This window comes from Coloeus monedula (genome assembly GCF_965178545.1).
Source record: "Coloeus monedula genome assembly, chromosome: 2".
Classification (NCBI taxonomy): domain Eukaryota; kingdom Metazoa; phylum Chordata; class Aves; order Passeriformes; family Corvidae; genus Coloeus; species Coloeus monedula.
The window spans coordinates 30,985,257-31,007,935 of record NC_138782.1 but is presented as its reverse complement, the minus strand read 5'-3'; the positions used below and the strand labels follow the sequence as shown (position 1 = coordinate 31,007,935).

At 41.4% G+C, this 22,679-nt stretch overlaps 1 protein-coding gene across 1 annotated transcript in view; it reads left to right on the top strand.

The window, feature by feature from the left end:
• Window positions 1-22,679, top strand: part of PLB1 (phospholipase B1) — a gene marked incomplete at its 5' end in the record, with an annotated part of 78,868 nt that overhangs the window by 32,535 nt on the left and 23,654 nt on the right. Inside the window, 20 exons of the mRNA XM_082303313.1 lie at window positions 618-683; window positions 1,378-1,478; window positions 4,200-4,281; window positions 4,934-5,038; window positions 5,675-5,770; window positions 6,222-6,293; window positions 6,911-6,970; window positions 7,370-7,430; window positions 8,153-8,211; window positions 10,047-10,114; window positions 11,112-11,155; window positions 12,384-12,492; window positions 16,216-16,267; window positions 16,413-16,493; window positions 17,601-17,666; window positions 18,064-18,164; window positions 19,025-19,106; window positions 19,532-19,636; window positions 21,298-21,393; window positions 22,502-22,573. Coding sequence (XP_082159439.1) covers window positions 618-683; window positions 1,378-1,478; window positions 4,200-4,281; window positions 4,934-5,038; window positions 5,675-5,770; window positions 6,222-6,293; window positions 6,911-6,970; window positions 7,370-7,430; window positions 8,153-8,211; window positions 10,047-10,114; window positions 11,112-11,155; window positions 12,384-12,492; window positions 16,216-16,267; window positions 16,413-16,493; window positions 17,601-17,666; window positions 18,064-18,164; window positions 19,025-19,106; window positions 19,532-19,636; window positions 21,298-21,393; window positions 22,502-22,573 — 1,578 coding nt within the window. The remainder of the gene's footprint in view (window positions 1-617; window positions 684-1,377; window positions 1,479-4,199; window positions 4,282-4,933; window positions 5,039-5,674; window positions 5,771-6,221; window positions 6,294-6,910; window positions 6,971-7,369; window positions 7,431-8,152; window positions 8,212-10,046; window positions 10,115-11,111; window positions 11,156-12,383; window positions 12,493-16,215; window positions 16,268-16,412; window positions 16,494-17,600; window positions 17,667-18,063; window positions 18,165-19,024; window positions 19,107-19,531; window positions 19,637-21,297; window positions 21,394-22,501; window positions 22,574-22,679) is intronic.

Below are 22,679 nucleotides of genomic sequence, written 5' to 3'. Positions count from 1 at the left end.
AAAATAAGACAGGCATTTCTCGTAAGAAAGTTTATTGGACTGTTATAGTTCCAAAAGTGAAAAAAATAAATGTTGGATTACTTGAGACAATAAAATTAGAGTGTTTAAACCACTAAAATGGAGCAAAAAAATTATGGCACTGAAAGACAAGTATATGAAGTGATTTTGTTCCCAGATAAACACCTAAGTTTTGCCAGTTATTATTCGTGGCAGGCAAGGAGCATATGGGAAACATGTTCTAATATTCCATACAGCAGAAATAAACTTACTTTTACACAAACTGTTCTCTCCCAGATATGGCCCCTGTTAGCAAGTTGTTAGCCATGCTTTTAAGACCAGCCCAAGCAATCCCGGGGACTGAGGATGTTGTGATGTCTGATAATACCCTGTGAATTTTCACCCTCACTGGTATCCAGTGGCTGCCAGATCTTTTCTTGCCAGTGAGAGATCTGTGACGGGAAGGAAGAAAAGCAGAAACAGGACAGTTTTGCCTGTGACTCTGTTACTTTTGACCCAAGAGTAGGAAACATGAACACTACTGTGAAAGACTCTAGCTAGTCATTCTTGTCCCTGCCTGAATAAACTAATAATAAAATTCAAACCTCTTGCTTTAACAGGTACACCATTCTCCTGAAAACTACACCTACAACCTGCAAATAGCTTTGGACTTACTTCACAAAGAGGTAAGTCAAACTTTTCTAGGATGTGGGAGTAGGGATTTTGTTCTGTTAGCAAAGCAGTCACTGATTATTGATTAAGAATTTATTTCCTTGCTTTCATCTGCAGAGTACTACTGTATGCAGAGGTGTTTGCTTGCAGGAAAATCTTTGTAAAGGCAAAAAGGGCTGGAGAAGTTTTTTACCAAAGGAATAAGGATATTCTTAGTTCTAGCTGATGTGCTGTGGACAAATAATAAAAAAAAATGTTATAACAAAGTTAAAAAAACTATATTAATTGACTAGACAATGCTTTGCTTGTTTTTTAAACTGCAAATAAGTATATTTTTGTGGTCATTAAGAGAGAGATTCTAATATTCCACATAAAGGTAAGAATGATGAGAGGACTTGAAGAGTTAGCAGATGTCTGAGTCTTGCTGGGACCTATAACAAATTTTTGGACATTTTTGAAGCCATCATTTTCAAGTGACCAGCTATCAACATTTAGAATAGAACTAGGCAGTGCAGGCAGGGGCTGTAATTTGGTATTGCTTGTGTGGAGGATTAATTATTGAGAAAGCACTTTGAACACCTCTGTTATAAATAATACATGATGCTTCAATCAGCAGGCTGCTACCAGGGTTTGCTGTGGCTGTGTAGGGACAAAAGCAGCACTCTGTGCTCCAGGAGTTTGCTCTGGATTTGTTTGTTCTCTTGGCAGGTTCCACGGGCATATGTGAACCTGGTGACGTTGCTCTCCATAGAAAGCCTCCGGGAGCTGCATGCATCGGGAAACAATAGCTGCCCCAAACTGCTGATGAGGTTTGCAGATGATTTATGTTACAGATCTCAGTGTTGTCACAGAAGGCTGCAACGTCTTCTTGGGAAGTTTTGTTGTAAAGGGAACAGGTTCTAGTATTTCAGACCACCAAACATCTTTCTCTGTGCATGTGCATGTGCATGTACCTACATTTTGATTCCAACACAGCATTTAGAATAAGCTCTCTCTGTCACTGTATCTGAGCCCTGTTGTTACCACTTCTTATGAAGGTGCCATTTTTGACTCCTCACTTAACCTGCAAGTGAGTTCAAGCCAGAGCAGAAAGAGCTCAGCTGGGCACTCTTTGGTGCAGGTGGAGAAGACACTAAGACACAAGGTTTTCTAGTTGCATTTACAGATTTACTTTTCTGCACTTAAAACTCTCCCTCTTGTTTCTGCAATTTTCAATCTCTGTAATCTCATTGCTGATAATTAGTTTTAGCTCCAATTAGTCTCTCAAGTAGTTGTTTTGGATGCTTAATTATGCCACCTGCTGCTTTATGGCTCAACAATCCTTTCAGGCCAGTGTTAGTCCACTACTGAGGTGGCAGGTCTGCACCCTCAGTGGACTTTTGGTGACTCAGATAGGGTCCAGCATTGTCCCCTGAGTTGCTTCTGGCAGGGCCTGCTTGTTTTCAGAAAAGCAGATCTCTGCTCTTCTGGACAGATGGGGAGAATAACCTTGTCCTGTGAATGTAGGCAGCCACTGGCTTTACAAGAGGGACAGAGATGCAACCCTCTTGCTGTGATTTAAGGGCTTTCTCGTGGCTGTCAGTGGAAAATTGGTTTTGAAACTCAGGGTGCTGGTGCTCCCAGTAGCCAGTTGTAGTTTTATTTATTTATTTGTTTGTTTGCTTATTTTTAACAAAGGTTACTGGTTAGAGTTCACAGGTATCTCAAGGTCCTAATCATTGGACAAGGATAGTTAGTGAAGCCTTTAAGATTATATTATCTCATGATAGCTGTAACCTTTTCCATCATTTCATCATTTCAGGTGCCATGCTGACATTTTCCTGTCTGGCAGCAAGCCAAGTTTACAGGGTGATAAGCAGACCCTGTGTGGGATAATAAATGCCATTCCACTGAATGGAAGAAGAACTGAAGGAGGATTTTGATCTTGAAAGTAGTCTCTTTTTTTCTGAGAGTAGCAAGCAACCTGAAGAGAAGATGTTTCTACTAATGTTGCCTAACTTACGTTTCTGAAACTTCTGAAACCACGATTTAGATTTGTATTATTCTCATATAGATGTACTGTGGAAGTAAAATCTTCTGCTAGTTGGTCTCCATTAAGTCAAGTTTGGACATGGCAGGGATCTGTGTATATTTTACATGTATCAACTGCATCTCTGTAAGAGGTATTTCTCTAAGAGCTCTCTCAGGGATGCTTTACTGTGGTCATATGGTCAGGATTTTTGAAAGGAGTCCTTTTTCTAATTTGGATTTCTCAAGTAATGATGATACATGCCCAGGAAGACAGAACATGCCAAGAAAAATATCCACGTGCTAGGAAGACCAAAACTTCAGGGGAGGGATAAAGGTGACCAACTGGGGTTCACAGAATCTTAGAATGTCTCAGGTTAAAATGGCTCTCTAAGGATGGAGAATTCAGCATCAGTCTGGGTGACAGTTTTGGTGCTCTACCAGCCTCACTGTGAAACATCCTGTAGACTCTGATTCTCTCAGCTGATTAGAATGAATTTGTGGGAGCTCCATCTTGAGGGGTGCTTGCACAGTTCTGCTGAAGCAAGCCATGTTGCACAAGTGTACTTATGAGTAGTTTTTTGTGGTGGGTTGGCCCCACATGCCAGCCAAGCACTCCACACAGCTGCTCATTCACCCCACCCTGGAAACATGGGGAGAAAACAAGGATTGTGAGCAAGAAAATTCATGGGTCAAAATAAAGGCAGGAAAGCCACTTATTTACCACGTATCACTGCAGGCAAAACAGACCTGATTTGGGGAACTTAATTGTATTTGTTTTCCATGAGCATAAACATTTAATTGCTGATTCGGGTATTGGGAAATGAACAAACAAAAAAGTTGAGCAGTTAAAGAACCTGTCCTCCCTCCTTCTCAGGTTAAACTTTGCTCCAAGAACCTCTCCCTCCATCCTTGTTACTGCTGCAGGGTACCCTCAGTCCCTTCAGTGAGGCATGGCTTGGGGTCTGGATCTGGTATCTCTCTGCCACTCCTTCCTGCTCACTCTTGTCCTGTGCTCCAGCATGAGTCCTTCAGTCATGTCCATCCACAGAGTGCCTGTTCTGCCATGGAGCACCTCTTCCTTGCTCCTGCTGTTGTTCTCTCCTCTCCTTCTCTGGTGTTTTCTGCCCTTTCTTAAGCAAGTTTTCACAGAGACACCACCAGCTTGGCTGAGAGGCTCAGCCATGCCCTGTGGTTGGTTTTCTGGAGCTGTGTCCAGAGCAGGCAGCCCTGCCCCTCCTCACAGAGATCACTCCTGCTGCTGAAACCTTGCCATGGGCATATGGTGTGGTTTTTGCTTGCATGGAGCCTTTTCCTCGCTTTCTTTTCATTAATTTATCCCCAATAAATGTGTTTCTGCTCAAGAATTGAGACTGTGCAGAAACTCAGGGGTGAGAGGTAATGCTCTCATTCGATGGCCTTTCAAAGACATCCCTCTCAGAGCTTTTAATCCTGCAGCTTGTCAGCTCGGGAGCAGGGGGAAAAAGAAGAGCAAATCTCAGTGCCATGCTCCTATTCCACAGGATGCTGTGCCCTTGTGTCATAAACCCTAAGGACAATTCCACTGAATTAAAGAAGTTGATCTACTTTAACAGAAAGTATCAGGTAAGGCACATTGCATTTGTTAGAAGTTTAATGTCATCCTTCTGTTGATCAAGGGGACCATAGATGGGCTAATTTAAAAGTGGGGGACAGTTTCCACTCATTCTAATGACGTATTTGTAGTTGTGATTTAAAAAAGTAGGATCAAGATCTTTACAATTCTGTTTCACTAAACCAACAAAACAGATGAGAAGAAAAATTGTTACAGAGCCATAGAAAGGAGTGTATTTTTGTGGTCATTAAGGGAGCCAGCAGAGAGCCAGCAGTTTTTTGATCTGTTATGTTATTGGAAATCAGGTTAAGCCAAACAACATGGTAACTCAGGAACAAGCTTTCAGGCACGGCATGTCAGCCAAACCAAAAACACTTCGGTGGTTCTGGAAGGACATCTTTTTGACAGAAAACCTAATCCCTGAGCAGGCTGCCAGTCCCTGTCAGGGAGCCATTCCCAGGCTGCCCCTCTGCAAAGAAGACCAGGATGAGTGTCTCAAAAAGGCATCTGCATTGGCTGCCTGGCACAAGCTGAAAACCATGGTCATGTCTGAGCTTCTGCAGGAGGGAGGGGCAACCCCTGGGTGAGGGGTAAATGGGTGGAACAACTTGATGAGCTGAAGATAGAAGAAGGAACAATGACGACTTTTCCTTGACTCTTTAGGAGAGAACCCGCCAGTTAGTGGAGAGTGGGAGGTATGACACGAAGGATGATTTCACAGTGGTTATGCAGCCATTTATGACTAATATGGAAATGCCAAAAACACAGGTAAAACAAGAAAACCACACCTACATTAAATCCTGGTGCAATGCCTTTGACTTGTCAAAACTTTAGCTGTAAATGTAGCCAGCAGTTTTCTGACATAGTAATTATTATATTCAGTTACCATCCGAAACTGCAGAAAATGTTTATGGAATAGTGGAGATAATGGGCAACAGGAATACAGACCTTGATTTGGGGCACTGCACTTGGACAACAGTGAAGTAGATATTGTAGTTCAGAGTCTTCATCAGGAAGCACTTGCTCTAAGTTCCGTACACATCAACTCCTTTCCAGTAAATGACATTTGGTATGAAAACCCACGTTTCAAAGCACTGTAATGTGTAAATCTCAAGGGAAATAAAGAACACAGTTGGTATCTGTGCCCATGTATTTCTGTACTCAGAGTCACAATGGTCTGTATTCCTTATTACTTTGGGAGTACTATATTAAAGAGTTTTAAAAGGCTTCTTCATTCTGAGTTACTAACTTTCTCTGGCCTGGTTTAATTCTGTTTGCCTCAGAGGCCTTTGCAGATACTTTGTTTAGGAGCCAGCTGGGTTATCTCACAGGTAGAGAGAAGACATAATGCACAGCTTGTTGCGTGTTTGCTGCCTCTGCGACAGCACCTATCTTGTTTTCTAGGAGGGGTCACCAGATTCTTCATATTTTGCCCCAGATTGTTTCCACTTCAGCCAAAAGGCTCATTCCCAGGTTGCACGTGCTTTGTGGAACAACATGGTAAGGTTTTTAAAGGTTGTGTTGGTCCCTCCTTGTTCACTTCATCCTGGCCTTGGCAGCAAAAAAACCTCAGGGAGCTACTAGGTAGCTAGCCATATCTCTTGGAACAGTGTTTACGAAGGAAAAGAGTGATCACATGGAGAAAGGTCGCCTGAATTGTTAAACCAGTCATCTCACACCAGTAAATCTTGGGGTATGTTAAGGCTGGGTGTGTTCAGGCTCTGTCCCTCAGGAAGATGATGCCTGCCAGGCACATTGATCAGCAGGCCCCATTCAAGGTGTATGGGAATTAGCCTCTTCAGCACACAAAGAAACAGTGCATGGAGGCAGCTGCCAGCACTGGTGCAGTGCCCTGCAGTTGTCTGGTTTCCAGTGACTGGCAGCACAGCATCACCCACTGCTCTCTGATTCTCATCTGCTTTTCCTCTGTGCACTCCCCTTTTTCCCTCAGCTGGAGCCTGTAGGGAAGAAGACAGATAGTCAGCCCATAGAAGATGAGATTGTTCTCAAATGTCCATCTGAGGTAAGGATGTCTGTGTTTATGTGGAGGTGCTGGGGGTGACTGGGAGTCTGTGTGAGTCTTTCCCCAGTGCCTGGAGCTCTGTCTCTGTGAGGGTGATCTGCTCTTCCCCACACAGTTTGCGCCACTGCCACCAAGAGCAGTATGAACACTTACCCAGGAGATGATGGAGGGCAAGCAGGAGTAAACTTTTTCACAGTCACACATCACAGCTGGCCAAAACACAGGGGAAGGGTGTTTGGCCTACCTAATCAAATCATCAAGTACCCACACTGATTGACAGAGCTTCAGTGGGGGGAAACAGCAATGATGGCACTACTCAGCACAACTCTGCAGGAGTTACTGGGAATACCTTGCAGTGGGGCCACAAGCTTCTTGTGAGCCACACACACAGCTGGGTATTCTCTAACTTCTGTTATAAAAATATAGCCCAGATTTACATTGTTGTTATACAGATTTTTAAAAGGCCTTTTATTATTATTATTTTTTTTAATCCCTGGGTTTTATTTGCATCAAGCTGCTAATCATCTACAGACGTCTGAGAACGGAAGTTTGGAGAATGGAAATCTCCGTGTGTTCCTCTGATGCTTTGCATTGATTCAGATTGCTTTGTTTTGTAGGCTCAGCCATTCCTGAGGACATATAAGAACAGTAATTACACATACCCTAACCAAACTCCAGTAAGTGTCAACATCACCATCCCACTGTTATTCTGCTGCATCTATTCCTGTGTGGTAACCAAATGAGTTATGTTCTGCAGCACAGGGGAAATCAGTCTTTGGCCAAAGGGGCTTGGGAGGCTGAGTGTGTGGCACAGAGTGGGGACATACTCCCTGAGTTAGACAAAATGCCTCTGGAAACACCTGTAAGAACACGTGCTCAGACAGCACTGTTGGCAGTACAGGACGCTGTGCTGTTCTGAGCAGCTCTGAATATGACTATTGAATTGAGCAACCTGTCTAGTTAATTACATGCTAAAGAGGCTCTGGTTTATCCACCTGGCCTCTGCTGGGAAGATCCTAGTTACTACTGACTGTATTTGCTAGCCAAATGCTATTCAGCTTTCTTTTTCTCTTTAGAATTATGGAAGCCAGCTGCTATGTGAGGACAGGTCTCCATCCTCCCCTCCTGCAACTTCAGGTAGTCTTGCCTGTTTTATGTTAAGAAGTTGCATTACCTTCAGCCGTCCTTCAAGATGATGTTAATTTTTGTTGAAATGACTGCTGGACTGTGAAAAACAGTGCTCAGAAAGGATGTCATGTTTTTCAGCAGATGCTTAAAAGATACAATGCCACATTGTCACGCAAGGTAGCATTCTGACTAAGTAGCTTCACTGAACTCACTGCCAGTGGAGAACTTCAAAATAATTTGTGATAAAATCCAAATTCGAGTGCTGACATAGCTTATAAGATATTCTACCTAAATCTCATGGAGAGAAACTGGAAGTACAGCTTAATTCATGTTCATCTGGAATTTTGCAATATTTGATTTTTCAAATAACTTCATGCTGTCTTCTCCTTAGTCTTTTTATATCTTCAATGTGCTGCTCCTGCTTTGTGTAATTCTGCATTGTTTTACCTTCACTTTGGTGCTGGATATTGTTTGCCACTTACAGTTATTTGCTCCTTGCTCTTATATCAGTTCAGTAGCAACATTAACCATTGAGATACTGAATAATATGCGTACGTTGGTGCTACAATCACAGGGGATGAGCTGGAAAGAACTTCTGATTTATCACTTGGGTATTGCAAAAACAACGTAACAGAGCATCACAATGTGCAATGGAGTATTTCACACACACAGTAGAGAAAAAAAATAGCTATTTCCTAACCAGGTTCAACTGTTATCTCTTTCCTTTGCAGTGCATTCCCTAAAACCAGCTGATGTGAAAATTGTAGCAGCCCTTGGGGATTCTTTGACGGTAAGAAGACGGTGTTTTTACTGTTCTCTTGGTAAAGCTACAAACATGTGCGCACTCCGGTGGAGGGGAAATAGCTCTTGTACTCAGAAGCAAAGATCTGTTCGTTCATGGATGATAACAGATAGATCTAGCAGCCAGATCCAGAAAGAAGGTGTCAGTCTTCCAGCACTCCATTCCCCCGACACACATATTCATGTGCTTTTGAACTCAGGCAAAAACACAGGCAAATCCTTTAAAGAGGTGCCTAAGTAGTTTGCTGAATTGGAGCCAGAAGAGATCAGGTGCTGTTGAAATGAATGGGACGTAGCACAAGGCTTAGGTTACTGTGCTTTCCAAAGTTTTTTTCTGAATGGGAATGGACTGATGAGCCTGTTCTTCCACCTTGGTTCTTTCAGGAGCAGAATGCAACTAAGTGGTGTTGGATAATAGGATTTTAATCATTTTAGCATTAATGAGATAAGGAAGTATGGCATGAGAGCCCTGTGACTCAATGCATTTCAGAAGATATTTAGTCATTTTATTGTGCCTATTTTAACTACTAACTGATTTCTTGATCACAATAGAGTTCTTGCTGCTGATGGTTATCTTCGGTAGCCAAGAAGGAATATATCTCAAAATCCAGACATCCTCAATTCCAGTTATGCCTTTCTGCCTCATATTTTCATACTGGTCAAAGACTGAAACTCTACAGCCAGGTCAAAGGAAACACTGGACAGAAAGATGTAATTGGAATGTAGGTTTCACTGAATCTGAGCCTAAACAACAAAGACATTGTGTACACAAACCATGAACCTTTACAATGCTCTGGCAGACGTTGCTACAACTTCTACACACAGGAGGCTACTGAAACAAATAGAAGCATTTTGATGTAAACCTGCAGTATTAACAAATGAAAGATATTCTGTATATGGTTGTGGCTGCTGTATTGTAATATCTAGGGTGCTGTATTGTAATATGCAGGTGCTTCTGCTTCTAAGTATAGTCTGTAGGAGCTAGGAGTAAAATCTGCTTTCACAGAACATGCAGTGGTTTATCACCTAGTTATTCTGGACACCAATCTTCTATTATTTCAATAAAGTTTATACATAGGAGAAAATGTAGTATTTTGGTTTGATCTAAGGTAGCAGCAGATAGGCTGCCTGGTCTTGTGCTGTCCTGAAGTACTAACCTGCACCTAGATTCAGAATGAAACTATACAATCACAGCTGGCAGGAACTCTGCTTCTGAATTCTGGAGGTTTTAGGAGGGATGTAGTTGCTTGCGCCTGTAGAGGAGTAGCTTGCCACTTTCTTCAGGGTAAGTGTAGAGAGTGCTTCCTCCTGGCTCCAGTTCTGCTATAAGTCTTTCCATATTGAGCACAATGGTTTTCAAACTGGTATGTATAGATGTATTATGGTGCTTCTTTCTGATACATGTTTATTTTCTCTGCTGAGTTCATATAGTGCTTCATATCATTAGCCAGAAAGTTTTATGTGTTTGATTGAGATGTTTTCATCACTGTTGAATAATGCAACCATAAAAATGTTATCTATCTCATCTAGACCCACGTCTTTGTTCCACAGCTCCATCATACACTTTGTGTGTCATATATACAGTATGATGCTTGTAAATAATTATGAAAGGTATTGTTGTGTTCTTCAGGAGAAAGGTTTGGGAAAAGTCAGATGCCTTTTAAGGCTTTGGAAGACATCCATTCAATTCAAAAGTAAACAGAACACCTATGTAATTCTATTTAAATTAGTAAATTGTATTTGTTTATGTATTGGTGTTACAAGTTACTATTGCATTAGTAATTGTGCTTTAATTTCATTTGGTTATTGAAAAATAATGTCCAGGCTGGTTCGGGAATTGCCTCAGACACCCTCCAGGATGTGACCACTCAATACCGGGGACTGTCTTGGAGGTAAGTCTTCAGCCAAGGTGATGAAGAGATGTGTTTGGGGTCTTACAGCCGTCAGAAAGTTGAAAAAAAAAGTTACTTCTCAGGCTAGCATTTCTTGAACGTGTATCATGATCCAGGATTTGTCATAACGGTAGCTTGACAGAAAGCATTTTCAGCAGTGGATTTTAAGCAAGCTTTTTGATCTCTCTCGTGCTTTTATTTTTGGCTGCCTGCAACAGTTTGCATTTTTATGTTGGGATGTCAGGTTGGAAATCTACAAAACTGGAGAAGAATCACTGGAACAAACAAGTCAGAATTGGTTGGTTTTGGGATTTCTTCTCAGAGTTTTCTGTTTCTGAACTTTTTGTAGTGTCATGGAAGATAGTTTGGCCAGAGAACTTTTGCCACATATAGCAACACACAGTCATAAAAGACTAAACTGTTTTGCTGTTGTGATATAGCTCTATTGATATTGACTGAAGCAGTTCTGTGCTGTACTAATACCTCTGTGTATGCTGGAGTGTGGCCTCAGTATGTCCTGTCAACACAAAAGCTGGAGAAATATATCCCTGTGCAGAAAGCAGGAGAAGAGAGTGAGGAACCACTGCTGAACCTCTCTGGTCATTCAAGGGCTGTCTGTGTTTGGTGTTGCCTTAGAGTGGCTTCATGAGGCTGGAGTGGGCCTCAAAGTTGACCTTCTAATCTGCAATACTTAAGGCTTGATCATTTGAGTATGAAGCTATGTCAGGCATTTTTCTGCCACTTGATAAATGATTGACTATTGATCCTGTACATCTGCAGGAGCATTAAATCTTTCTGACGAGCATCTTCACCACTGAAACCTCACCTGTTCTCCCCAATAGCACTTCCACTTCTGTCCTCTCCATGGATTCTGACCAATACTTACTAAATTAATAACCCTTTGCTCTTCCCCTTGATGTATGGCAAGTTTTCACTTTGTTTATTGTGTGTGTCCAGATAAGAGATGAGTGACTGGGATTTTCCTTTCTCATTTTAGTATTGGAGGAGATGAGTCGTTGGAGAATGTGACAACTCTACCTAGTAAGTAAACGCTTTGCTAGATATAAAATATGGCAAGATTGAGGAGATGCAGTGGGCTCATTTCTGATGGATTTCTAGAAAGCTTTTAAGTATCTGAAAGCTGGTTTAGTGTAATTAACAAGAACTACCTTTAAAAGAAACAGTATCCTATGATTAAAAAATAAAAAGTTGCCTTCATCAATGAAGCTGAGAACCTGATAGAAATTCCCTTACTTTCTTTTCCCTCTTCCTTTTCAACTCTTTGTTGAGTATTATTTGAATTTCTAAATAACCTTGCTATGTCCGTGCTCATGATGTACTTAATATTTGCTTTTAATAAATATTCCATCACAATTATTTCCAAAAGAAATATTTGCATAGAGTAGGCCTGGTAAATAAAGCTGCCTACTCATACATGTAGGCTGAAGGGAATAATTTTAACTTCCTCTTCATTGAAACCTGCAACTTTTCATATCTCAGTCTATTGTTAATGTAAAGCCTCTCGAGTTTCAGTTTGGATCAGCTGCAATAATAAACTTCCATTCGAAGAGGGCCAGTAAACTGTTCTTTTGTGTGTTGACCATTATTTTAAGCAGAATGTAACAGGAATATAATTAGAACAAGCAATTAATTGATTCATTGAGTCCTATTACATTTGCTAAAGCCCTCATTAAGATGTGATTAAACTCAGTCTTTGAGATTAGAGTAGATTTTATAGTTTGCAATGTGGCCATGTTCACTCTCAGCTGTAAATTACTGTCAACTTCCTTTTGGAAACTACTGTGGAGAACATGGTGGGACTTCATCAGAACCATGCATCTAAGGCTTTGTTCCTCACATTTGTCAGTAGCATGAGATTTTGCACAGCAGTGAAGAAGACCCAGATCCTTTAGCTGAAAGCCAGCTCCTGCTGGGCTGAAGGACCCTTTGCACTCACTTCACAAAGTCAACATCGTATGTCTGAGAATTTTATTTTAGGCTTTAACCACTACAACATGAGAGAGAACTGCACATGGTAGTCCACAATTCTCCTCATCTTATCTGCTGGTGCCAGTGCAGGGCACTGCAAGCACACGGCTGTCTGAGTCACTGCCAGCTGGTGACCCCCTCCGCACTGCTTGGTGAATCCATCTAGCAGCAGCAGCTGTGCTGTCAGAGACAAAACTGTGGCAGTGCTGGTGTGTGCTAGTCCCTGTAGGCAGGGAGCAGCTGGAGTCTCTTTGCCTTCATTGCCACCTTTGTTTTTCAGACATATTTCGAAAGTTCAATGTTACGATTATGGGCTACTCTACTGGTACTGGGAGTGAGAATGATTCCAATGCATTCCTTAACCAAGCAGTTCCTGGAGCACAGGCTGAGTATGTAGCTTTTTGTTTTACATTTTTAGGTGATGGATGCTTCATCTAATTGCCTTTCAACTGTCTCATGTGCTGTCACAACTTGCTCTGAAGAGCAAGCAAAACCAGTTGAGTTAGAGTTGAAAATTGGCTCAAAACATGTTAAATGTATGGGTTTATTTCATAGCTGAACTTTCAAATGAAACTAACAATCCTGGTTATGAAATCCACAAACAAGAAACCGGTAAGCTCTCTTTGGAGGTTTCTACCCTTCCCGTTCAATATCTATTCATTTATCTATTTATTGGTCAATAAATCTCTGAGAACATGAATGTTTGTAGAAATCGAACATGCAATGAATTGATAAAGAGAAAGTAGGAGTGAAACAGGATGAAATCTTACATAATTATGGCCTCAGGTTTTTGGATAAGCAAGCAGGAGAGGATAAGAAAGAGGCAGGGAAAAAACCAGTCTGGACGCTTAAGAAAAGAGAATTATTAATGGTCATACATGGGTTTTGGTGCATTGCAGACCTGGTGCAGTTGCAGCCTGTTCTGCCAATATAATAGGGATTGTAATGTCTTGCAGTCATCTGAATTTGGCTCTGTGCTTTTAGTCACACCTGGGAAGCTCCATGAGTTGAGCTTTGCTACATTGCTTATCGTAGAAATCCCTGGATACTTATTCAAAGTCAGTGATGTTTAATTAACAAAACAGATGGCTGCTTGAATTCAGTCATAGTTTGGGCACAGAATCTGGCAGACCATGCCTGGATTTGACATTGTGAATTGATATTACCCAGACCTTAATTTGTTTGTTTAAAGAAAAATTCGTCTTGCTTTCTGAAGAAGTCTTGGAAGTGAAGTTCTGAAGCCAAGAGAGGTGTTTGCATTTGCTGTAGCTAAACAAAGATTATTAGGATTTATCAGGTTTTTTTATTGCTCTCCTGTAGGCCTTGAGTAACTTCTGAGTAATTCTGGTAATCTCAGTAAATACATGGATTTCATGACAGAAATAGGGTACTAGGTCCCCTGCTATATCCTACAGGCCCCCCCAGAACTGAGAGAAGGCGTTTTTTTACCTGGTGATGACCGAATGTATCTGTGTATGTCAGTGAAATGTGCATCAGCCATTAATGAGACTGTATTAACATACTGTATTCAGCGTACATCCAGATTACCTCCAGCTTTTGCTTGTTGCATGAAAGAACGAGATAGGTGCCTGTCTTGCATTCTTTATTGGCTAAATCCCTAAAAAGTCTTTTTGGTTTGGTGGGAGGACTTGAAGCAGGATACACAACCTCTTAAGTCACCATTATGACTTAAGACGACTTGTATCAGCAGCAACCCAGGCATTGCTATTAAATAGCTATTTGTTAGCTGTTTGAAATGAGTTGATCCATGCCAGTCTAATGAAAATTGCTTACTTCATCTACACCAATTAGTTTTCTCTCTTCCCCTGCAAGGGTATATCAGTATGTATAGGGTATATCAGTCTGGATAAACATGATGAAATCGAGCTATCTTTGTTTTGTAACCATATTTTGTAAACATTCAGCAAGGAGACACAGACAACAATCATGCCAGATTTCTGCTTGTCTTCTGATGTTTCTCTGTCTCATAATTGTCTGCAGAAAGTTGTGCAAAAGTAAAGTCCTGTAAACTACTAGTCCTGAGCTCTAAGATACTCCTTTTGGGGTTCTGTTCTATAATGTTTTGGCTCTTGATGTACCGGAGAAGATTAATTCATCTACTGGAATGTATTGCAACATAAGGAAACTTTTCTCCTGCCTTAGGTATTTGACCCGGGAATGATGATACAATCCAGTATTTATTCTCCGTCAGCCAAAACCATCCATTTTCCAGTGATTCACAGGGCACAAGAAGTCCACCAGCTAATGCTGGTATTTAAGAATTGTTACCTGGCCTGTCTTGCTTTATGGTGCTAATCTGGAAAGTGCTTTCCAGAGGTGCTGGGACGTTTCTGAAATCAGATAATTTTGCAGCCTTACCAGTTTATGGAAACCAGGCATAAGAAATGGCATGGCTGCTTTGAAGAGCTCTTTATTGAACTAAATGAAAATGTAGTAATGCAGGTCTCATTCAGCAAAAAAGCCTATCTGCATTCATTAATTACATGATAGAGTTAAGTATCTTAAGTACTTAAGTACATGATAGAGTTAAGGAAAGATCTGAATAATGTTGCTGAAGCAGAACCTGGCTGAGGGCTCTGATTTCATGTGAAAAAAAAAAAAAAGGAGGTTAAGAATTTAAGAGAGAGGAGAAAACAGGTGACAGGAACTGTGAATGTCTGTATATCCCTTTAGCAAACTTTTTCCATTGGTCAGGATCTAAATTTGGTTGAAACTGCAGTTCAAGGATGGATGATTGCTGGCACTGCTTCATTCAAGATGTTATTGGATCTTGCTGACTGCGTTGGCTCAGGATGCACCAGCACCTCACTGACTGCATGAGAAATCAAATATGTTGTGGACTGTCAGATCAAGAAGTGGTGTTTTCTTCTGTGTCAATATTAAAGTCAATGCCCTAGCTTAGGGGTTTCCACAGTAAGAACAGAAGGAAATTGTGACGGCTTGTGATAGCTTTGGGATATAAATAAGTAGGTTATGGCATTGGACAAGGGTAATGGTGATAAGAACTACTACATGCCCGCAGTGTCTGTGTCACAAGTAGATCTATGACAGGGCTCATTCCTTAGTAGATGCTCCCATGCCAGTGTTAGATCAGTATTCAACTGGACAAGGGTGGTGAGAGGCCTCTCTTTTTCCTACAGTAAACAAAGCATTGCAAAGGAGAGCTAAACTCTGGTTGCCATACAAAACAAGTGTCAGCTGATATGCTCCCAGAAATGATAGACAGCTGGTGTCTTTAACAAGAGCCTGGAGGGAGATGCAGCTCATTCCAAACCACAGACCTGCCTGGAAGGTCAATGATTTCTGACCCCATTCTCTTCTCTTCTCTATGCATATTTGAAGACCAATGTGTCAGGGCAGTGAAACAAAGCTGAAGCATTCAGCCTAGGTAAATCAAAACTCATTGCGCTTTAGTTATCTATCTCTCTATCTATCTATCGAATCTGTCGATATATATGTGTATGTACAGAAAAAAGAGAAAGAGTGCTCACCTGGCTATTGGAAAGCAGCAAGGCTGTCATCTTAACTTGTCTGAGTAATCTTGAAGGGTTTTTTGATTTTTAATTGCCCTGGAAAAGTTGTGTGCACAGAGCTGTTTCACATAGTTATGTACTGATTCTGGGTGTGGGCTACAAAAATGAGGACGGTGTGCACAGTGAACTCTGAAATGTAAGTTTTTCAGGGGCATGTTGCTCAGGAGGTCAGCTAAATACTGGGACTGGGGATTCCCTTCTTTTAGTCTACAAAGAATAGGCTGATAGCAGCCTAGCTCTGCAGAGGCTCTCTGTAACAACTGTTGCCATGTCTGGCTTTTCAGCTGTTTGAGGTGCTAAGCACTGTAATAGGAGCTGAACTTATGGTTCCAGATAAATTACTGAACTTGAGTAAAATCTGTATTCAAGTTTGATTTGATGTTGATTTTATCACCAAGATGTGAACCTGTAATTTGATCACAGCAACATGAGTATTGTAATGTGTCCTCACTCAACCCTTCCGGGATCTGATAACTTGACTTAAGATGTCTGAAGTGTGGTAATGTTGATCTCTCAATACCGGAGTTTCTTTCTCTCACTAGTTCTCCTTCTTTCCAGGCACTTGCCAGCCCAAGCAAGAAATCTCGTGAGACTTATGAAAACTGATCAGGTAAGTTGTCTGAGACCCCTTTAAACATACAAGCGTGAATAGAAATAGGTGTTGCTTGACACAACGGATGCACCTGCAATGACCCCACATGCATATCACAGAGTTAAAGAAATTCAGAGTCGTCGTTTTCTTCTTTATTGCACAGAGAATTGACTTCAGTGCTGACTGGAAGCTCATAACAGTGCATATTGGAGGCAACGATCTGTGCAACTATTGCAAAGACCCTGTGAGTAGTGGAAGTGGTTATCTGAAACGGGGGTGTCGGTGTAGAAACACCTCGAGGGAAACCTATGGATCCATAAAAGCTTCACAGAGATAACATGAGTTATAGATGGGCTGCTCTATGTTTTGACAGGGGTTGTTGCTGGCAGTACCCTGATATAAAAAGTTACCAGCAACAGAGTAGGATGGTTTTGTTTTCTCTGGCTTACTCCAGGCTAAGAACCACTGCTTTGGCTACTGTTTTTTGATCATAAGCAAAAAATGGAAGGGAAGAAATGCCTCACTCCTCTGATGTGGTAACTGCTCTGCTGCTAGCTTGGCCTCTTTAGACATCCAAGAATGGTAGTGGTAGTTCAAAGCAGTGCAACCCTACAATTGTCATCACCCCATAATTCACAGTGTAGGGAGGTGCTAGGAGCAGGTGAGGTGTATGTACAAGGGGAGTTGCTGCAGTGCTCAGTCGTATTTGAATGTTATGCTTCTCTGGATTGTGGAGAAGCCTTTAGGGCTGCCATAAGGAGATAATGGGAGTTGAGTGGGCAGGCGGCAGGGAGAGGCCACCTTTCACTGCCAGCTCTCACTCTCTTGCCTTTAATATGCTAACTTCTTGTAAGCATTTTCAATTCTCCTGCAACCCCTTGTGCTTGAGAAATGTGCTGCTTCTGCAGGAGCCTTGCTAGGCATCTTTGCTGCTGCTGCCAAGTTTTATAGCCTTATTTATAGCTATGACCTTGACAAGCAATGATTTCCCATAATTTTATGAGAGCTTATCAGTGGCTGTGAGCATGCTTATGGCTGTTTGGTTTGTGCTGTTCAGCATGCATTCAGATTGGGCTCCTTCCTGCATTTTTATGTGAAGGGCCCAGTGGATTTGGGTTAAATATGCTGCTACTCAACAAGGTTTATTTTAAATCCAAACTTTCACCGAGCCTCCCTATGTTTTAGATTAATTGCTATGTTTAAAATCCCTAGTCTCTAGAAAGAAGCAAGAACATTCTACTGACCACAGCATTGTAGGGCAGAAGAGGAAGTGAATTAATGTGATTCTCCAGCCTCCCAACCTAAATTCTTCATGTCTCCATTTGACAGTAATCTCTTCTGTTTCTATCAGGATCACTACTCAGCTGGGAATTACATCAAAAGGATTCAGGAAACTCTTGATATTCTGCACAAGGAGGCAAGTAGTGTGAAATTATCCCAGCATTCTAGCTCACACTGAGACATGACTGACTGATGCTAGCTCTTCTGTTTGATTTTGTGGGGATTTTTTTCCATTCTGGTACCAAACATATGCTGTTGACTTCTACAAAAACCGTTTTCTTTTGTCTTGTCTATCTGCAGTAGTGAGATGCAGTCTGAAATGACAGATAGTAACACTGAGCTATGGTGTGGGAAAAGAATAGAAAGCTGAGTTGGGGGAGTTTGTTGCTTTTTCATTCTTTTAAATTTTTTTATCCTTCCAGTGGTGGAGAAAGGGAAGGGGTGTGTCAAATGGCTGGACCTTGGGGTAAAATAAATGCACCGTGGGCTGTGTAACCTGTTCCTTCTAAGCTAAAGTCTGACTTGCCTTTCAGGTTCCAAAAGCTCTAGTGAGTCTGGTCGATGTGGTGGACATCCTCCCTCTAAGACAGTTATTTGTGGACACTCCAGTTCAGTGCCCCACTTACTTGGCAGAGTAAGGCTTGTCTTCCTTTTGTCCCATTTGTGTTTTTATTCCATGCTTCTCTCATAATTTGAGCTGATGTTTAAAGGTAGCAGCACAGTCCTGTGGACTTCCCATGCAGTGCTGACATCACCCTGCCTGATGGCATTTCCTTCTCTTGGCTTTGACCTAAGTGTGTTCCATATCTAGAACTGTACATGATGTACACCTCAAAGGCTATGGTTAAAGTTACTGATACAGGGTTCTTCAAGATGGGGTTGAAGTGCACAAACATTTGAATTTGCAGGCCTTTTTGTGGGAACATGGTGTATTTCCAGAGTAAACAGGCTTCTCCTGTTTCAGAGGCTTTAGTGCAGTTGGTAATTTGCATTCTTTGCTGACCTTTCAGACAGAGAGAAATTCTCTGTCTTGGGAATGCAAAAGGAATTGTTGATTGGAACAGTATCAGCTCAGAGGTAAAGCAGGCAGTACATTTCAAAGACCTGTTTTCTAGTTCCCAGGGGGTCTGGTGTCAGACCTCTGTCAGTCTGCAGGGCCTTTGGATGCCAGGGTGTAATTAATAAAACAAACTGCCCTCTGTGCAGTGTGCACTATTTTGATATATCTGGGTGTGAAACCAAAATTCCTTAGAGTATTATCATTCATGTGAGGCAGAAAATAAGACTAAGTAGCAAGGATAATAAGACGTTTTCACAGAAACATGACTGGAACCACAGGCAACATTATGCTCTGCAGTACCTTCTGCACAGCTGTGAGTTTTGAAAGGATCAAGAAGTAATGTCATGAGGGCATTGGGTGGCAAAGGGTGGCTTCTGCATTATCAGATGTTTAACTCTCTCTATTCCTGTTCTCTCCTCTAACCTCCTCCACAGTTATCTGTGTAGCTGTGTTCTCACAGGAGAAGAAAACTCAGAAAATTTAACGATGGTGAGGGATGCCATCAAAGCTTACCAGGTATGACTATCAAGAGTGGTACAGTTACTTTATTTCCAGTGGAGGTGAGCTCTTGATTACCAAGCATATATCATATTAGTATTTCACCCAAATTATGAATTCGGCAGGAGGTCATTTGCTGCTATCCAAACCTATCATGTGACCAAAACGAGCAGCAGATGTCTTCAGAAAAACTATGTTTCCTAGTAGAGGTTAATCGGTGGGAGTTTAGTCACCAAAATCCTGTCCCTGACAAACAGTTTCAGTGTTCCAGCCTTCTCAGCCCCTTTGCAACATCTCAGCCCTTCTTTGGCAATGTCTGTGGCTATTTAAGTTCACAAGTAAAACTTCCTTTTGATTCCAGGGCTTTCAGAAAACCCAAACAAAGTAAGTAGTTGTGATGTAGAGATGTTGAGGTATTGCTGATGGTTTTTTGTTTCTTGCAGCTTGGCGTTCAGAGACTGATAGAGTCTGGCAGATATGACACTCATGAAAATTTCACAGTGGTCATCCAACCTTTCCTCCAAAATCTCGAGACTTCTCTTGATCAGGTATGATCTAAAGGTGATTTCTGTATTTAAAGGACTAAGGATGGGTCTCTTACCTGTAGAGACCATATGCAAAATAGTTTCACTTTGTTCTGTGCTTTTCTTATGAGAAGTTGCTGCTTTTTGGTATAGTACAACAGATTTCTTCAGATAGTCAGAACTTCTTAGTTTTACATGTTCTGTCAATACCAATTACTCTTTTGGAAAATGAGTAAAAACCTGATTTAAGAGGTTTGTTTGTGTATGTTCTTTAAGGTACATAAATATTTTTCTTCCTGAAAATACATGATTAATAAAAGAGTTATTAAGTTACACTTCTTAAAGCAGCATAGCTGCATTGCTCAGTGGAGACTATGGTGTTAGCTCCCCTTTATGCCACATAACTCATTTTTCTGTGTCTGACAGAAAGGGAAGTTTACCTATGATCTCGTGGAAGTAGTTTTATGTAGTTAATATGTATATGTTGATGTATATTTCAGTTCCCTGAATGGCAAGTTCCAGTAAGCTGTAAATCTAGGAAAAGACTCAAACTTTCCCTAAAGCTGAAACTATTTTCATATGTACCTGGAGCTAAGAGCAAATGGGGCAAAATATTGAGCAGGGATTGCTCTGGCATAATTGAACTGGTCTGATTCTGAAAATGTTCCCAATAGCTGGTGAAATTTTGAAAAACCAAGAGGCTGCTACAGGCAAATTTGGAAAACTGACTGAAAACTTCACAGGCCTTTTGTCTTGTTTGTTTGTGCATGAAGCTGGTGCCTATGAAAAGTCATCCCTAGGGATTTTGATACTGAGAGTAGGGAACACAGAAATAAAAACAGAAGCAGCAAAATATTTTTGAACCATTTTTTGTAGTCTCACAAGCATTCGTTCAGATTTTAAGAAGTTCGGGATGCTCTTTTTTTTATCTCACACGACATTCAGATGTTCCTGAACTGAAAACTCTGTCTCTAAACATGGCAAAAGATATGGTGCAAATTTTAGTAATAATCCTCTAAAAAGCAAGCCCAACCACACTGAAACAGAACCCGCTCAAGTTTTGAGGAAGAACTTCTCTGACCAAAAGAGTTGTTTCAGTCATGTGTGACCCTGATCTCGGTATTTGTGTGATATTTAAATATTTAAATTTTCAAGATATTTAGATTTCCAAACTCCATTTCCTTCAGACCCTCCAGTGCTGTATTAAAGTACAGTTTTGTTCAGAAAGGAGACTGCTCTGGTGTGCCTGGTCAGCCCAGCTGCCTTCCATCAAACACTCGCTTCTTGATCCTTTCAAAACTGACAGCTGTGCAGAAGGTACTGCAGAGCATAATGTTGCCTGTGGTTCCAGTTCTACTGACAGCTGGAACCAAGGAGAGGAACCCATCCTAACTGCAGAACTGAAGAGGAGCTGTACCTGTAATTGAAAATGGTGGTTTTGCTGCTTCTGGGTGGATCTGCCCATGGAGGCATATAATCATCTCTAGCTAAGTGTTTCTGGTAGCTCATGGGTCTGCTGAAGTACAGTTTGTATTGCCAGATAACCAGGATCCTTCCTGCAATGGAGCAGGGACAACAGGTGACATGAATCTCTCTTTACTGGTTATGATTTGGCCTCAGCATCTCCAGGTTGGAACCCTGGGGATTCTTCTACACCCAGATGCCCTTTGTGCTTTTATTTGTAGGATGGGAATCCAGATGTCTCCTACTTTGCACCTGACTGCTTCCATCCGAGCCAGAAAGGCCATTCTCAGCTTGCCAAGGCCCTCTGGAATGCTGTGGTAAGGTGACAGGTTCTGCATATAATGAGATCTTCACCTAGACCTGACTACCATTAAAATGATCTCTGTAATAATCATTGCAATTAAGGCCTGGGTAGTGCTGGACCTTGTGTTTGTCTCTCCTTACCTAGTTAAACACCCTCTTGGCTTGGCACTTCTCTCTGCCTAGAATCTCTTGGTTCTTAAAGCATGTGGGGTGCTGCAAGAGCACGATCACAGTCATTTTGTGGCTTCATCTGGGCAGCTTCATCTGTCATCTGAGTCGTCTTCATCTGTTTTCATGCGAGGCGGGATAGCATTTTATAAGGATGATGTTTCTATGGGCTGCTATGGGAAACCACCAAATAAAGAATTGTAACTGCATCCGTCAATTTAAAATGGATTGCTTAGAAGTTTGTTTTAAACCCATGTGTTCTTAATGTCTCATTAGGACTTAAAGTGGCTTTAATTCAGTTCAGTTTTACTACTTTTGGAAATGAGTTAAGCTCAATGAAAATGAGTCACTAAAGACTGCTTAAGCAAACCCATTTTACTTAGCATTGCAGTGCAGGAGTACCCAGCAGTCAGAGGCAGTATCTTGGATCCTGAACAGTAACTTCCATATACTTCGGGGTAATATTTTAACAGCTGACATGATTGCAAGCAATCATCAAGCAGTACCTCTAATTAGATTTGGTATTATCTTCTACACATAAACAGCCTTTTGTTGGAGATGCCATCATGCATCTTAGCTATAAAAAATTGAGGGACTCTTAACGTCTTTTATGCAAGAGAAGAAAGTTTACGACCTTGCTTTCTGGCGAAGTTCCAAGGTACTTCATGTGCCTGCCAAAATCCTCCAGGAGTTTAAACTGATCCACTGTAGCTTTCCACTTCCCATTTTAAGCTTCTTTCTAGAGCTGCTCTTTTGTTTTGCAGTTGCCATGTTCTTTCTGAGAAGTAGATGCCTTTCAGCCTTGGCTGTAAATCTAGGTCTGTAAATGCAGGCATCTTTATATAGATTTGAAAGGTATATGTATGTCGGAGTTTTTAAAATTAGAATTGTTATGCAAATTTAAGATGAGCTGAAATGGTTAAAAAACCAGGTTCTTTTGTCTTTGTTTTGTAGTTACAGCCTGTAGGCCAGAAAGCTAACTCATTTGATTTCTCGGCTGACATCGTCCTTGGCTGTCCAGCTCAGGTAAATATACCCACACTTTGGAAGGTGGCTATCAGGAGGCTGTACTGCTTGTGCTGCTGCAGAGAGCAGGCATTTGGTATATGTGGAAGCAGTTTACTTAAAGCTT